General features: G+C 42.7%; 3 protein-coding genes across 6 annotated transcripts; 2 read left to right on the top strand and 1 right to left on the bottom strand.

Moving 5' to 3' along the window:
- Window positions 1-990: 990 nt before the first annotated feature.
- Window positions 991-7,331, top strand: pgd (phosphogluconate dehydrogenase). The gene is made up of 13 exons (XM_056423559.1): window positions 991-1,097; window positions 1,443-1,518; window positions 1,634-1,813; window positions 1,914-1,979; window positions 2,069-2,187; window positions 2,332-2,401; window positions 2,492-2,626; window positions 2,750-2,939; window positions 4,128-4,258; window positions 4,787-4,920; window positions 5,439-5,538; window positions 6,394-6,516; window positions 6,812-7,331. The coding sequence occupies exons 1-13, from the start codon at window positions 1,090-1,092 to the stop codon at window positions 6,929-6,931; spliced, it is 1,452 nt and encodes a 483-aa protein (XP_056279534.1). The 5' UTR covers window positions 991-1,089; the 3' UTR covers window positions 6,932-7,331.
- A 2,047-nt stretch (window positions 7,332-9,378) lies between these two features.
- tardbpa (TAR DNA binding protein a) lies at window positions 9,379-13,996 on the bottom strand. Of its 4 annotated transcripts, XR_008832884.1 has the most exons (7): window positions 13,351-13,996; window positions 12,819-12,982; window positions 12,547-12,687; window positions 11,839-12,009; window positions 11,641-11,761; window positions 10,738-10,884; window positions 9,379-9,994 (listed from the first exon to the last, which is right to left on the bottom strand). XR_008832884.1 is itself a non-coding variant. In XM_056423562.1 (6 exons), the coding sequence occupies exons 1-6, from the start codon at window positions 13,589-13,591 to the stop codon at window positions 10,790-10,792; spliced, it is 933 nt and encodes a 310-aa protein (XP_056279537.1). In that variant the 5' UTR covers window positions 13,592-13,996; the 3' UTR covers window positions 10,065-10,789. The 4 variants fall into 4 exon arrangements, 3 of the variants coding, with proteins under 3 accessions (XP_056279537.1, XP_056279538.1, XP_056279536.1); XM_056423562.1 differs by lacking the exon at window positions 9,379-9,994 and having other exon boundaries at window positions 10,065-10,884; XM_056423563.1 differs by lacking the exon at window positions 9,379-9,994 and having other exon boundaries at window positions 10,065-10,884; window positions 11,677-11,761.
- Window positions 13,997-15,466: 1,470 nt separating this feature from the next.
- Window positions 15,467-16,397, top strand: c9h1orf127 (chromosome 9 C1orf127 homolog). Its single transcript, XM_056423845.1, has 5 exons — window positions 15,467-15,545; window positions 15,646-15,789; window positions 15,881-15,919; window positions 16,083-16,220; window positions 16,305-16,397. Exons 2-5 carry the CDS (start codon window positions 15,718-15,720, stop codon window positions 16,395-16,397), a joined length of 342 nt encoding a protein of 113 aa, XP_056279820.1. The 5' UTR covers window positions 15,467-15,545; window positions 15,646-15,717.
- Window positions 16,398-16,864: the final 467 nt, after the last annotated feature.

Genomic DNA, 16,864 nt, shown 5'->3' with positions numbered 1-16,864 from the left:
ATAATTTAATATAAATTCCTTTCTGTGGAGATGAAAGCAGTTTAAAAAAGAAACACTTGTTTTTTAATGAAGTCAAACATTTGCAATATTTAATGAACAAACTTCAGCAACTGTTTACTTTACTACTGCACATTTCAGTGGTGGAAGAATCCGCAACGTCACTGAAAGTACCAATACAACAGTATATTCATATTACATAAGTATTAAAAGCTAAATGTATTTAAATGCTCAGTTCTGTTGAAATCTGTCTAAGAGATTATATTTTAGATTATTAGATTGTGATTCATCAGTGTGTATAAGTAGCATTCCACCTTTGAGGGGTTGTGAAATAATTCATGGGAGAGGAAAGAGGTACAAACTGAGATCTGCTGAACATTTTCGTAGACATTTCCTTTTCTCTAATATTTTCTTCTTATTTAAATGAAATATTAGTAGGCTACACTTTACCTCTTTGGACCACGGTCCACGGACATAGGCCTATGGACCTTTTTTATTAACCCCCTTTTTGGTACTATTGCTAACCACCAACTCGTAGACATCTTAAATGTGACAAGGGGACACAAGTTAATGTTGGTTTAATTAATCTAGAGAAGTATGGAATTGTTAACACGTGTTCATGTAAAATCTGAAAGAAATAGTGATTTTGTTCCCCTCTTAAATAAAGTACAACTACTTCAACATGTTACTTTAGTAGGTGTCCAGTAGTCCAGAGAATACTGTCTTCCTCTGTTATATTTCATGAGTACGTTGGATTTGTCATGAACACAAACGGACCATGGTGGTGAGGGGGAGGGGTGCTCTGACGTATTGTAATAGACGGCTGGATGGACCAATAGGAGAACGGATACATCTGCTCACGATTCTGAACCAATGAGAATTGGGGAACAACATGGTTTCCGTTTGCTTGTCCGTCGTCTGATTGGCCAGTCTGTCGGCCACTCTGCGAGGGCGAACGTGAGCCTCTCCCCGCCCTCGTCACGTTGAGAAAAGAACAAGGAAGTAAAATACGAGCGAGGAGGAAATCTGAAGTGAAGCCCGTCAGTCATTTGAACATTGTGACTTTACCAAACACCTCATCCGCTGCGCACAATGGCTGAGTAAGTTCTCCAGTTAGTTTGTACTTATTCAGAGAGCCGTTCAAGTGGGAGTGAAGCGGCATATACCTGTAACGCTAATTAATTCATTGTAACGTTAGACTTTGTAGCCTTTAGTCGTTTAATTTGGCCAGAGCAATATTATTGACGTGTTTGTGTACATTAAGCTGTTAGCGCCCAGCTTTAGTGTTTAGTAGAAACATGTGTAAAATGTCCAGCATGGAGTGAAGACACATTACAGATAAGATGTCCAACATGTTTGTGTGATTGTGGATAGTTTGTAAATGACCTTGTTGATGCTCAGTCCCAGACGGTCAGTAACTGTGGTGTGTCCTCTTCTCCAAACAGGGCAGACATTGCACTGATCGGGTTGGCTGTCATGGGCCAAAACCTCATCATGAACATGAATGACCACGGCTTCGTGGTAAGATGATCACTTCATTCCCAGAACTTCTGGCAGTAAAACTTGCTCTACTCTTTTATTTATTTATTGTACCCTTGTTTTATTTCACCCAGTAATCACCCAAATTCATCAACAGGTCTGTGCTTACAACCGAACCGTGTCCAAGGTGCACGACTTCCTGAAGAATGAGGCCAAGGGCTCCAAGGTGGTTGGAGCCGAGTCCCTGGAGGACATGGTGTCCAAGCTGAAGAAGCCCAGGAGGATCGTCCTGCTGGTCAAGGCGGGACAGGCTGTGGACGACTTTGTGGACAAACTGGTTGGTAGTTCATTCTGAAACTGTGCTCCAATCACTTGTGGAAAATAGAATCCTTCCTAGTTTCATAAATTGGCATTGTGCTGCATTTGTTCTTCTGCAGGTCCCTCTTCTTCAGGCCGGAGATATCATCATCGACGGGGGCAACTCTGAATACAGAGACACAACAGTAAGTCATGGAGGGAATTTTTTTTCTTTCCGTAAATCTTTATTTCTGTTTGTCGAAATTCTCACGGTATTTGTGTTTCTGACGTACAGCGGCGGTGCAAGAGTCTGAAAGAGAAGGGCTTGCTGTTTGTCGGCAGTGGAGTGAGTGGTGGAGAAGAAGGGGCTCGTTATGGACCCTCACTAATGCCGGGAGGACATAAAGAGGCCTGGTCAGTCATCGCAAACGTCTCAACTGGCACATGAATGTTAAAACACTTGTTGGGCATGTTGGAACGATGAATACCTCTGAGAATATTCATTCCTCCGTTTTAGTACGTTAATCAATTTCAATGCTTGCTGTCTTTATTTTGAAGGCCACACATAAAAGAAATCTTCCAGAGCATCGCTGCCAAGGTCGGAACAGGAGAGCCGTGTTGTGATTGGGTGAGTGCTGTTTAATGTGCGCTGAACGTTCACTTTACTTTCTGTCGTTTCAAGTCGTCTCGCACTATTCTGATGGGCTTGCTTGTGCAGGTTGGAGATGATGGGGCAGGTCATTTTGTGAAAATGGTCCATAATGGCATCGAGTACGGCGACATGCAGCTGATTTGTGAGGCCTATCACCTCATGAAGGATGTTCTGGGTATGGACCACGACGAGATGGCACAGGTGAGCTTTAAGATGTTCTCTTCATTCGTATTTATTTGTGGCATGCGAGTTCTGTCTAACCAAATGAAGAAACGACAAAGTGTGGCTGGCTATATTTCATCCCACTGTGGTTGAATCACTCAGGCTTTCGACAACTGGAACAAGACGGAGTTGGACTCCTTCCTGATCGAGATCACGGCGAACATCTTTAAATACAAGGACTCTGATGGGACACATCTGTTGCCCAAGATCCGCGACAGTGCTGGACAGAAAGGCACAGGGAAGTGGACGGCCATCTCCGCCCTGGAATACGGCACGCCCGTAACTCTGATCGGTGAGAGACAGAAAGGAGGTGTAGACGAGGAAGTATCTGGTTTCCTTCTTTCATTGACCGCCATCCATGATGACTTGGCAAACTCCATTACGTCACACCTTTAGGATTTCAACACAAATTCAACAAATTGAAGGGCAAAGTTGTTTTAGCTAACGTTAAGCTTTACTGGCCAGTGATGTGGCTGCCGCTAAGAAGATTGACGGCTTTTCTCGTGGCCCGCTCATCTCTACTGACATAAGGGGGATTTGTGATACTCTCTGCAGCTTTGGTCTGTGCTCTCCCTGTATGGCAGTCATGGACCGCCGTGGACAAAATAAAGATATGGAGTTTAATAATCCAGTACAAAAGATGTCTTTATATCAGTTTGAGCCTGACCAGACAGACACAGTCTGTGAATGGGACATACTTCAGAAACCTTTAGTAAAAGTTCTATCATGCCGATATTTTGGAGCAGAAATTCGCTGCTCACCAAAACCCCTGCAACCATAGCAGAGATAAGATTTTATGAAACCCCTTTGTTTCCTCGCACCCCGTCAGTGCCGTAGATCCTGTTGGGATGGAGAGAGATAGACGGGCTCAGCTCTCACACAATGAAACCTTTTGTAATGCCTCTATGGAGCTGACAGGCCGGCACAGAGGGCATGGATGCCTCTCTGACCCCCATGGGGAAAACATTCCTCGCCAGGATAGTTTACCGCACTGGACACATTTTCTCTCCATCTGGCTCTCTGCCTGTCGGTTGCATCATTGTCGTTTTTTGGCAAGTCATGCTTACCCAACAGTTCCTCCTATCTTGACACATTGGTAATCTAATTGACATTTGTCTGTTGCAACTGGCTCTCTTTTTTTTTCTTTTTTCTCTCATGTAGTTGTGCCGTGAATCTTTTTTGTTGTTGTTGTAATGTTTTATATTCACAATATTTGTTGTGCCTTGAATCTTGTTTAACTACTGCTGAGTCATGCAGATCCTCGGGCATTGTTTGTATGGTGTTGGCATGGTGTTCCTGCAGCACGGCTGTGGTGATGGCATAATATGTAATCATGTGTTGTAGAGGGTTTCAGAACATCTAAATGAATGTTTACCGAGCTCTGTTTTTGAGTGAGTCTCCAATAACATGACGTGTGCAGAGAGCTTACCTTGTTGACCCCCCCCCCCCACCCTCGTCTCTTTCCTTATCTGTGTTTCAGGAGAGGCTGTCTTTGCCAGATGCCTGTCCTCTCTGAAGGATGAGAGAGTTGTGGCGAGCCGCAGCCTTTCAGGGCCACAGGGGGTCAAATTCAGCGGTGACAAGGCTGCCTTCCTGGAGGACATCAGAAAGGTAGAGCACACGTGTACTCTACTTGTTTTTAAAGGCACACCTCGCTAAGACTGACGAAGTCGCCATATCCGGTCGCCATCAAGGTTAAAACGTTTAGTTTTTTATTGATACTGTTTTGGAGAGTGTAACGGCTTTCTCTGTTATCCCGTGAGTATCGGACTGAATATAGAGGCAGCACCACGGATTGTTATGGTCAACAAAACCTTTTATTTGACATGTAGTACTGGAGATCGGATGAGACCTCTCGCCCAAGCTCCTCCCCCCCGCGTCTCGGTTCCTACTGCTCTTTATTGGGAAGAGACACACACACACTCAGACAAATGAATCACAGCTGGGGCTGATTGACCATCATCACCAGCTGATACCAATTAGACCTCATCTCGGCACCACCACCACCACAGCCCGCTGCCAAAGAGAGGATAGAAGTTTCATTTATGATTGCAAAATGTACTTTTGTTTTTACGGTGGCCAATATTCACTCCAAATTGTGTCACAATGTCTGATTTCTATTCTCTCTCCTCCCTCAAGGGGCTCTACGCCTCCAAGATCATCTCCTACGCGCAGGGCTTCATGCTGCTGCGGCAGGCGGCCAAAGACTTCGGCTGGTCCCTGAACTACGGAGCCATCGCTCTGATGTGGAGAGGAGGCTGCATCATCCGAAGGTACGGTCGTGTCCCCATAGCGCGGGCCTTGCCTCACGGCAGCCTTGTGCAACTTTTATGGCAACAGGTGTCTTACACACTGATGGTGAAAACTGTGGTAAGAGAGAAGAAATGAAATGGAGAAGTTCTTTTTTTTTTTTATCGATTTAATTTACTTGTAAGATTTTGGAAGAGTACTTTTGATTATCTAATTATTCTAAGGGAAGAGGGATAAGTCTTAATGTCTGAAGTTGTGGAATGCTGGAGTGAGACCTCTAAATGAAAGAAATATATAATCCTTCCTGTAAAATGAACGAGGAGATGATGTCACACTGATCTCTTTTGTGTAATCTGTGCAAGAAGTTGCGTAAACCCAAATCAAATGTAACTCAGTGTGACTTGCAGTGCGAGCCACCATTTGACCAGGTGATGGTATTTGTTTTAATGCATTGTAGTTATGTAATGACATGTTCCTTTTAGAATCTTCTTCTTTTCTGTGACGATTGTTGGCTAAAGCTGCTCCTCACCTTCATCACCAGTGTGTTCTTGGGTGAAATCAAAGAGGCGTTTGACAGAGACGCTGAGCTGCAGAACTTGTTGCTGGACTCGTTCTTCAGTAAAGCTGTGCAGGACTGTCAGGTATGAGGAGGAAGGAGGAAGGAGGAAGGAGGAAGTGGCCAAAGATCAATCTGTCAATCCCCTTATTGACAAACACAAAACTCCGTTACTTCCTCTTTTACAAAGAAAAAGGTGAACAGCTCCACTTGTCAGCGGTCTGAGATGCCATTTTCTGGAAAGTAGTTTTCAAACTAGTGAATCTGGTGAATTCTTTTGTGACATTGTATTGTCATGGAGATGACATGTGGATGTATTCATTGTGTATACATCATTGAAATCGTCTAGAAAACCGAACCGTTTGCACCCGACCCGAGGGGACACAAAGAGACCCGAGTAGAGAGACGCAGCAGGGAACAGCGGCAATACGTTTAGTTTTTTCTACACTTCATAAATCACACTTTCCACCTTCTCCTTCAAAAAGGAAAAGCTCATAGCGAGTCTGCAAGAATCAATCTGCACACATTGTCACACAGACCTGAGAACTTCGGCAATAGACTTGGACTGAAGATAATGTGCTCCTGAGTGGCATCATATGCCTGTATTACATGTCTGCATCTCATAGTGCGGTTGGAGATTGCCAAGCGTGTAGAAGAACTAAGATCTACGGTTGCCAGAGCGTAAACGTGGATGGCCCTTTCTTGAGCCGGTCATTGGTTTGTCGTTTCGTTGTTTTTTAGAAACATGGTAGATGTATAAGCGGCTCACTACAGGAATGAAAACGCAATCGGGTTTTTTTTCAGGTGATCATCCACTTTATAAGAACATTACATTACATGCATATTAATATTCCCAGAAAGAGTTCCCACAAAAATGTAAACGCTATGTTGCGTTCCATAAAAACAAACCGTTGTTAACAAGGTTCATTTCTTTGTTTAGGAGTCGTGGCGCAAAACGGTCATCACCGGAGTCCAGCACGGCATCCCCATGCCCTGTTTCACCACAGCGCTGTCCTTCTATGACGGTTACAGACATGAAAAGCTGCCCGCTAACCTCCTCCAGGTGAGACGGCCCGATGCTGCGGAGCCCACTGAGCATATGGCGAGGAGGCGGGACGGATTTAAGAGGTCACGTTGGATCTTAGGGCTTTAGGACCCCGACAGTTACGTAGAGACACTTTTACTCATCTGTCTTTGGACTCTATTTTGCATCTCTTCTTTGTTTTGAAGGGGGAGGGAGATTCAACTCTTCTGTTGGTTTAACAAAACAAGCAATTTGAAGGCCGACATATTTAACATTTGTCAAATGAGCCGTTGGTATGTCTGTGTGGGTGTAAAACATTGTTTATGTTTTTTAGGCCCAGAGGGACTACTTTGGAGCCCACACGTATGAACTGCTGTCGAAGCCCGGTCATTACATCCACACCAACTGGACCGGCCATGGTGGAAATGTCTCCTCTTCATCCTACAACGCTTGAGGACCATCTTCACATCCCTCAAAAACATAAACGCGATGGAAGGAGGAGAGGGAGTTATCTGTGAGAAGACATGTTACACATTCCATCTTTACAACCGTCATAACCACGCCTAAATATTTAAGAGATCCCCCTGAACAATCACAGTAATACAACTTTTTACTCTAATCTAAAATGTGTTGTAGTTTTAATTACCAAGAAGTGGAATCCTAAATGATTTATGTCATAAACTCTACACTATAGCGACGTTTCAGGGTTGACTCCATCTGGATACTTTTGCTATCAGGCGAACGCTCACCAGTCATGGTGGGCTCAGGGTTCACGGTATTAACACTGGATTAAGGTGAACCATTGCACTGTACTGTATTAGGCTAAATAAAGATGTCAATCCCTTTATAAATAGCTTGCATGGTCCTTCCTCTCTGGGTGCCGTAAACAGGATGGAGACGTTTGTGTGCAGAACTAAATCAGGCAACAAGTATGAGGTCAGATCAGTCTCAATAATTGCAAATGTACACAGAGGGACTCACAAATGCTACACAAAGACTCACTAATATATTTAATTTAAGAAAGATTCACAAATACATTCCAATGCACACATAAATTACAATTTATATAAATATACAAGAAAAATCACAAATATATTTATTCATTTCTATGTGGATTTGTCTATTTATTTGTGGATCGCTACACACTTACAGATTTTTGAGACTCCCCTGTGGCTCGATCCGGAACTGCAGTTTTTCCACATGGACCTATCTGTAGCCAATCAGATGTCGCCCTCATTTTCAACCAATCACATAGGTGTCATTCCCTTCGTTCCCACCTTAGAGGGGCGGGGCTTATCACAGTGGCTAGAATACAATGGTTCTGCCACTACATACATTTTTGAACTTGGTGCCAGAGGCTTGCTGATTTAACTAGACAGTACTATTAGATTGCATCAAAAATATTGATACATTATAAAATTAAATTAACAAAAACTAAATGTAAAAAATATCCCAAAACGATTGCTGCAGGAATCTTGGCTGAGATTGAATTGTTCAGGTGTTGTGTCAGTCCAACTACACAGAACACAGCAGCTTCTTTCAACGGTCCAAATGAACCGGCTGCTGCATTCACAGACCCATGTCTGAGTGAGCCTGGTGGTCTACAACACGACCCCGGGTCACATGCGACCGGGGACCCTTGTTGCATGGCATTCCCCATCTTTCTATCCCTTTATTTGATTTCATCTCTCTACTTGACTAATCGAGGCATAATCTGCCCCCCAAAAGACTAAAAATAACTTGGTCAAAACACAAGGTAACACACACTGTGTGGACAAAAGCCAAAAAAAACAAAGTGTAACATTTAGATGTTAAGTGTGTGTTGAGACGGATACTACTTATCCCCTGCTGTATTCTCTGAAGGCGATTCTTCTCAGCTGTTCTTTCAGCTGCTGCAACAAACACGATGCCTTCACATCCCGGCAGGATCATTGAACCTCACAAGTGTGTCACAGCTGCTGTTAAACAAACTCACAAAGCCGCACCTCAGTGCACCTGAGCTGCAATAGCTTCTATTTTCTATTCAACCGTCCCGGGATGCCTAAAAGACCTTCTCGTTTGACTCTTCCCGTCAGAGCTTTGATCCTGAAGCAGAACAAACAGAACAAACAATCATTTGAACACTTCAAATACAAGAAACAGGCTGTTATGTGCCCCCCCCCCCCACACACACACACTTGTTAAAGAAGGCTAAATGTCTGTGAACCTTTTCCTCTCTAAAGAGTAATTGAACCAAAGAACAGAGCATTCTCTACAATTATTCTGCAACTATTCCTCAAGAGGCCCGATGTCAAACAGAAGTCGCACCAGAAGCCACGGGAGCTCCGTGAGGCCGAGCAGGTGCCGGATGAGGCTGCCGAGTCATCTGCGGACAAAGCAGCAGCGAGGCGACAGCGACGCGGGGGAGAGACCGGACCAGAGGAGAGCAAACACTCTGTGGTATTCTGAGACCAAGGCACCAGCTGGTGAATACAAACAACTGCTTAAACTATTGTGCTGGTAGCATGAAATTAAAGATCCAGAAAACGGGTTTCAACATCGTTATCTTTAACATTAATTGTAAAGGATTAAACAAGCACATATCTACATTATTATATAATTAAATATTCTACGTTTTTTTAAACTATGTTAAGATATTTTTCTGAATCATGTGAAACTTATTTGTTGACTATTCACACTGGCTCTATACATATTTATTTCATCACTAGTTATGCCATACAATACAATTATTTTCATTTTAGACTTTACTATGACTTTTCATCATATATATATAGCACATTTCCGCATAAAACATGAAGCCGTTGAACTGAAGACTTGGACAACTGTAATAATAATAATAGTTTGAGGTGGAGCCCTGTAGAAAAATACTTGTATGAATCTACATTGAGAGACGACAGGTGATTAAAAACTCAAAAACCTGTTTATTTTACACCGCAATACTAAAATATCTCGATACAGAAAGTGAAAATTCCTGCTGGCATGATCAATCAGTTGTTTAAGTCCCTTTTTTAACTCTTAGTGACACATTCCATCCACTTTACAATCAGCATAAAGAAAATAACAAACATATTGCCTTGTTGAAATGTTTTGATCACATCGAAAAGAAACCTACCAGCTAATACTTCCATAAGTTAACAGTGTGACGAGGACAAAGAATAAAAGCATTCACTGACAGAAATGCATGTTTCAGATTAAAAAGGCAGACTTTGTGAAACAAATAAAAGAATGACTGCTGCCAAACTGTAGGTGTGACTTTGGTCCTATTTGTGACATTTGTAGGTACGAACAAATACCTCAGCCCAATTGAGAATGGTCCGCTCTAAATTTGATTACGGGAAAGTCCGAGGTTTCTTGCTAGTGAAGTGAAGAAGATCCTTTTCAGGATTAAGGCAGACGTGCAGCAATTCCATTGTTGGTTTTGGTTTGTGCCGGCCCACCCAACAATGTCTTCAGCTTCTCCATAACTGACTCCAACCTGGATTCTGACGAAAACCTGGGCTGTCCATGTCCGAGGTCCCTATACATGTGAATTAAAGTGTTGGCATTTCAATTAATGTGAAGTCAAAAATAAGTCACTGTCAAGAGTGTATTATACCTAGTCAAATTCTGTTTTATTTTCAGACTTCCCTTTGATTCACAAAACATAGAAAAAGCATTCGTAACCACTTCAAACACAAACTTTCAAATGGGAACTAGTCAAACATTCACCACAGCAACCTCAAACTTAAACACACTTTCAGTGTTTGCCCACAGACTTCACCAGCACAAAGTCTCATTTTCACACAGAGAGGGTGGTAACAAGGAGAAAATAAAGCAAACAACCAGACACAGCATTCACATTAAACCAGACAGCAAGAGAAAGCTACGAAAAAGGTACAAATACTCATTACGCACTTGACATTTCACTGTTTTTTAAGAATTAAGGTCGATAGAAAATGATGACAAAAAGCAGAGACCCTAGGGATCTCGAAATGCAATTAATGTCCTTGTGAGGGCCATTTGGGACACACTCGTACTTGCTTCTTCCTCTCACACTCGCACAAAGCCACAGGTTCTTCTCAACTCTCGCAGGCATTTGTGTCTTTAAAAAAAAAAAAAACAGTTTGCACAAACAGTCCTTCTCACACTTCTTTCAGTTTGCTCTCCGTTCGCTCACTCACTCGGTCCAACATCAATCCCACTCATTGATCTTGAAAAGCGACAATAGCAGACAAGATTTTCATATCCTTAAAAAGGGGAGGAAAAAAAGACAACACCCACCGTCTAACACAGTATATGCAGAGTGAAGCTGTGTTCTTTGATGGCAAAGCATTTACACATGGGAAGAGGGGAATTGATACTGAGATCTGTCGAACATTGCAGCCAATGAGGCGCTTCCTCCCGGGAAATTGGGAAAGAGTTGGTGAACTGCAGAAGAGATTTTCATGAAGGCGTTTCCAAATGATGTCAAAACAAAAAATACAATGAACTGCACACAGATATATAATTATACCAAGCTCATTTTACAAGGGGACACAGGGGCTCTCAAGATTCTCGTGCATGTTTATAAATATTTATCTTGCATGCAGTCATCTCTGTTTTAACATTTAAAAACAAAACGGAGTGTGGGAGTTTCCACTAACAAACTAAACTTTTCACCCACTCAATGCATGACATAATCAGTCACACGCAAGTATAAATTTATCTCTTTAACAAAATAAAAAGGCAGTATATTTTTAATAATAGGAACATAAGATATAAGCAGTTCCCAACTGTATGTATACTTACCAGATTAGCCTAATAGCAACAGAAAAGCGCAACTATAGGATATCTACACTCCCCAACTAGAAGACTTGGACTCCATAGAGGTGCCGAAGCCGGAACTGAAGCCGCCGCTGGAGGCGGTGTTGGCGCCTGCAGCCCAACCCAGGCTAGCTGAGCTGGGGCTGCTGTAACTGGCGCTGGTAGAGCTGTAGGTCTGGTCTCGGGTTGTGGGGGCGGTGCCTGTCGTTGAGGCCATACCCTGCTGGTTAGCCAGCATGCCCATCATTCCCCAACTACTCTGCAGTGCTGCCTGAGCTGCCGCCACCATTGCTGGGTTTAGGCCGAGAGCCCCAAAGTTTACCCCACCACTACCGCTGCCCATCCCCCCACGATTACTGCCATAACCCTGACTGAACCCACCAGCCCCAAACCGCCCTCGATCCATCATTTGCCTACTATTATTGTGTTTGGGCTCAGCATTGGAGATGTGCACGCTGATGCCCTTGATGATCAGGTCCTCTCCACACAGTGCTTGGGCAACCTGAGAAAGAGGTGAGGAGAAAATAATCAGCAGTCATTGCAATTTATAATCTAACTGCCATTGACGGTAAATCTCACCTGGTCATCGGCAAACGTAACAAATGCAAATGCCCGGAAAGGTTTGGGGATGAAGACATCAGTGACTTCGCCATACTGCATGAAGTACTGCCTCAGCTCATCGGTTGTCATGTCCTCTGTACAGCGGCCAACAAAGATTTTACGGCTCCGCATGGGCTCATCAGGACCCGCCTGAGAGGACAAACGGGCACAGCAATACATTAAGAAACTTATAGTCGTCCTTTTAAAAACATACTTCTGACCCAATTTAAAACACTTACTTATTTTCCAAACATTCAATTTGTGGCACGCATTTATATTGCAGCGTCAAGAGCCAAGATTGGGAGCATATCGATCAACATGTCGACGGCTCAGTTTACCTATGGTTGAACTGGAGGGAGGGTGCTACACATCTGGGACAACGCTGTTGGTCGGTGCAGCATTATTAGCTGTAACCGCAGTAAGCCAGCGGCGCAGAGCAGGTCACATGCTCATTAATGTAGTCGTACTCTTGGTTGAATGCACTTTTTGTAAGTCGCTTTGGATAAAAGCGTCTGCTAAATGACATGTAATGTAATGCTCCGAATGTTGAATACAGCTCTTTTTACAGCTTATTAAAATAGAGCTACGGTAGAAATCCAGATGATCGCCAATATCTTATTTAAACCATCACCCAAAGAAAATCTAAGTTATTTACACCACACGGTTCACAACATCGCACTAAAATACCTTTGAGTTGGGAAGTTTGCAGTCACACCATCGTCCATCAATCATGTGTCTCTGAGCAATCACTTTGGTTTGCGTCTCGTACTCGGTGAACCGGACAAACCCGAACCCTTTGGAGTTGCCAGTCTTCAAATCCCTCTTGACCTGGAATGAACAGAGGATATGCAAGCTTTATTATGAACTGTAAACATATCAGAATTGTAAAACACCCACATTATACGCCTAACAAATAAATGCCGGCAAAAATACTCCAGAACAAGATGAGGTGTCGCTACCTGCACCATGATGACCTCCCCAAATGTCGTGAAATAATCTTTCAGGTCTTGTTCACTTGTTTTCCACGGCAGCCCGAGGACAATGAGATCTGAGGTCTTCTGAAATCCCCTTTTCACTTTCACAGCTGAGGCAGCATCTATCTCATCCATCTTTCTTTTGTTATCTGTGGAGAACAGAAAAATATAAGACACGTGAGGGGAAATGAAGACAAATGGTGTAAACAGATGAAACTGCAACCACCCTGAGCATTTTACCATCTAGTTGTGACAGCAACCCCACAACGACCAAGAGACAACACATGGCCAAAAGTAAGAACATCAACATTGACTCCATATCTGACTGGAGAGCATCTTTCTCCATGCGCACCAACAGGCTGCTTCAAGAGGCCAGAAAGGCCCTTCCGTGGAACCAGGCTGCAGGGATTTAGTTAATCCCATTCAGTCACAAGAGCGTTAAAGAAGAAATGTTGGGTCATCGCTCATTCCACGTGTGCCGGGTTGAGGTGTAGTCTAATGCGACGCGAAATCTCACCTTTAGGGTAATTGACGACATAGACCAAGTTCCCCCAGTCGTTTTCAGGAGCATGCAGGACCCCCTCAACGAGCCGGACTCCCCTCATACATTGGGATTCTGGGTTCCTGTACCGCAGCCCGCACGCCCCTGGAAACTGTGCTGCTACCGACGACAGCAAAATAGTCCCATCATCCTCCGAAGGGATCTCCATGGGCTCCTCGTTTTCATCTTCAGCCACACGAATGTACAGCTCGGACATGGTGTCTAAATGGTTGGTCGCTGGCCCGAGTAAAAGCGGCTGATGGGAGCTAAAGCCAAAGACCGGGACAAGACTGTGTCGAAACGCAAACACTCAACTCACTGCAGCATTCACTATCTTTATTCTCCACTCGCAGCACGCGTAAACACGTTAGTCAGCTAGCTAACAAGCTAGCGTTAGCAAACTAGAGACGGCTTGGGAAATGAATGACCATTCAGTTTCGCGCACTGTTCGCCGTCAACAAACACACGAGACCTGCTCTTAGCTGATATTTGTGTGGCTGGAAGTCGTACGCTTACATAAACATCGACTAAAGTATCTTATTCGTTCAGATGTACGTGCAAAATCGAAAAGACCACATATAATGCAGCAGAACGCGGCTAACCTCTGTAACCTCAAGCTAGCTAACAAAATGGCTGCGCACTTTGTAGAGATGACATCAGCCAGTTGGGAGCGCACACCCTTACGCTTTTGTGGGGGTGCCACAAATTAAAATGATAAATATTTAGTACATTATTTTACTCCAGGTTACCAGTTACCAGTTGACGTTGTGCAGAAGACTTTTGGACGTTTCGTGGTTAACTTTATGAATCGGAGAGTGTTCCATACCTTCAAATGGGAAAGGGTTAAGGGTCGTGGTTTACCCTTTAAAGTCTTATTTATAGATTCGCCGAGAGTCTAAACAAAAGGTACGCACCATGCGCACTGATACATTATATTGAAGAAAAAATCATTTAATACCATGCGGCCATGATAATTGGGAGATGGGTTAATCCATATTTTTGAATCTTTGGTTTACATTATTTACAATATTCTGTGCAGCCAAAACATCGTTCAAACCCACAGAATCCAAGAGTTTGTCAAATTACAAAAATGTTATGATGAATTGTGCGGAGATGTGCCTAAAATGGTATAAGACATATATAATAGTTGTATTTGGAATGGTGCATTAATCAAAACACACTGACACATTGACGATAGTTTGGTATTAAAATGCCACTAATTTTGAACATATTTCAATAAAGAGTGGAAAAGTATACAAGACACTTAAGATTAAATAAAACGACAACACTGGATTTTAAAGGCTTTATTAAGAATCGAACAACACATTCTTCAATGATCAAAGCCGTGACAAAAAAAGAGGAGTTTCAACTGCCTTAAAACCCCAGTTTTCACACATGCTGGTGACAATGATCATTCTTTAGGACTTTATTTGTCATTTTCCTTCAGGGTGTCAAAGCAAACACACCTGTGTTTATTCCTACTTCCTTGTATGGAATCGTCATACCCCAGTGATGAGGCCAGTCCACTTACTACAAATAGGCTTGGCTCAGACAACGGTTTTCTTTAGTGGAAGGGACATGGATCAGATGAGATTGGGCATCCTACTTAGAACTTTGTGAGTAGCATATTGTACCAAAATTGACTTGAACTATTCACAATTTTCAAAATCTAATTGAATTCTACCTTCTTTTTTTCTAGTGTTTTACTATGTTTTATCACAAGGAGCATGCTTTCCATTCAGACAACAGAATGGAATCATACCCCAACAACAAGATTAACAGGTAAATATGTTTTTGCTGTAATAAAGGGAGATTTGTAATGGGTTTTCCAAATCCCTGAACATGTTTTCATTTTCAGAAGGAGATGTGGAATGTTTTTCTGAATACATGGAGATGTGGATACACAGTGTGAGGATTGAAGGGTTGAGACTCTGGCTGTTCAGGGCCTTACAGATCCAAGGTAATTCTTTCAGACACAATCAATGAAAAACACATTGACATAGACATGAGATACAATGCCTTTGACTCAAGTTTTTCTTTCAGTAGTCCACCATGCTTCTCTGGATCACCTAAACCCCCAGCTGTCTGCCTGTGGATTCTCTCTGCACAAAGACCCTGACAATAACTTTATTTTTAGAGTTAGTTACACTGGATGTTTTGTCCAGCAACGGGTATGTCCGACGCAATCAGAAGTATCTATAGCATACACACTCATATGACCTTTGCAGATGATGGTGGTGATCATTCTCTGAATGGATATTGATTTTTCAGAATGGCTATCATGTGCTGACACTAAATTTGGTGAAGAGGATAAACAGATTTGGAGGAAGACCTCATAGTTTCATGATGAAGTGTCCCGTGGTTTCTGTACTGCCAAGCAGAGAGCAAATCCAGTGTGACCCAGAGTGTATTCAGGTACCTGATGATTGGAGTTCTTCATATGGTACTTTAACAAATCTGTTAGTATTTTACCAATTTTGTTTGTTTATTCTGAATGTGTCTGTAGGTGACCAGACAAGTTCCCCATGACAACTGGAACAATGAGGTAATAATTCTAACCAATGCAAGTGAAATCAGCTCTCAAAAATATGATTGCATAACAAATTCAACACATATTTGTGAATGTGTTTGGAGGAGAGAAAGAAAACAGGCAGAGGGGATCTGTCTGACCGTGCTTTTGTGTTTGCATTTCTGGCTGTGCATTACAGTTGCATTGGTCGCTTTCTCTGAGCGATCACCTCATCGTAGCTCTGGAGGATGCTAGCCTGATTCAGATGAACGTGGACACCAGTGGACCAGACATTACAGTTCAAGGCAGGAGAAGGGAAGTCTTGAGCCCTGTCAAAGTAAGAGTATGGACACAGCATCCTGCCATCTAGTGACCAATGGCAACATTACAACTCAAATTCTTGTAATTTTTAAAAACACAGATATCGCAAAATGAAGGGGAATTCCTGGCATTGAAGATGGTCAGTGGTCAGTATGCCTATAGTATGGAAGCTACTTGTCCAAAAGGTGGGTAGCAAGCAGAAATACATTTATTCTTCTTTGCCACACCACCAACTTTAACATGTTTATACAAGTCACTCACTAAGTATTCAGATCCTTTACTTATGTACAAATTGTACTACAATGATAATGTACCTGCAACAAAAATAATCCCACATTCAAACACCAAATAGTTTAAAGCACAGAGGTATTCACAGGAAAATTTAAAATTATATAAAGTAAAGTCTTTCTGTTGAAAACGTGTTTATATCATTATACATTATATACATTTCCAAGAAGCATGTGCCAGGTGGTATAAAGTTGAATATACATGCAGTGTTTTCCAAAAAGAGGGGTGCATTAGTTGAGTGATGGAAAGAAGAAGAAAAAAAAGTTCTGTACACAAATTAGTATTCTCCTTTGAGGCTTTTGAAATGGTGCATTATTTCACCTGGTTGGGGCCTGACCAAGTATTTTAATGTGAGTGGCCCCACACTGCTCT

The sequence above is a fragment of the Pseudoliparis swirei genome, chromosome 9 (assembly GCF_029220125.1).
Source record: "Pseudoliparis swirei isolate HS2019 ecotype Mariana Trench chromosome 9, NWPU_hadal_v1, whole genome shotgun sequence".
In the NCBI taxonomy this organism is placed as follows: domain Eukaryota; kingdom Metazoa; phylum Chordata; class Actinopteri; order Perciformes; family Liparidae; genus Pseudoliparis; species Pseudoliparis swirei.
This window is presented reverse-complemented; position numbering and strand designations above follow the sequence as displayed.

Bases quoted from the DNA above. Each gene is read 5' to 3' on its own strand.
- pgd (XM_056423559.1), top strand. The intron at 2,188-2,331 runs GTCAGTCATCGC...TTTATTTTGAAG, and splicing joins GGAGGACATAAAGAGGCCTG to GCCACACATAAAAGAAATCT. The intron at 2,940-4,127 runs GTGAGAGACAGA...TCTGTGTTTCAG, and splicing joins CACGCCCGTAACTCTGATCG to GAGAGGCTGTCTTTGCCAGA.
- tardbpa (XM_056423561.1), bottom strand. From the start codon at position 13,591: ATGTCCGAGCTGTACATTCGTGTGGCTGAAGATGAAAACGAGGAGCCC. The intron at 12,688-12,818 runs GTAGCGACACCT...TGTTCATTCCAG, and splicing joins GGGAGGTCATCATGGTGCAG to GTCAAGAGGGATTTGAAGAC. The intron at 12,010-12,546 runs GTATTTTAGTGC...TTGTCCTCTCAG, and splicing joins GCAAACTTCCCAACTCAAAG to GCGGGTCCTGATGAGCCCAT.
- c9h1orf127 (XM_056423845.1), top strand. From the start codon at position 15,718: ATGATGAAGTGTCCCGTGGTTTCTGTACTGCCAAGCAGAGAGCAAATC. The intron at 15,790-15,880 runs GTACCTGATGAT...ATGTGTCTGTAG, and splicing joins GTGACCCAGAGTGTATTCAG to GTGACCAGACAAGTTCCCCA. The intron at 16,221-16,304 runs GTAAGAGTATGG...TTAAAAACACAG, and splicing joins AAGTCTTGAGCCCTGTCAAA to ATATCGCAAAATGAAGGGGA.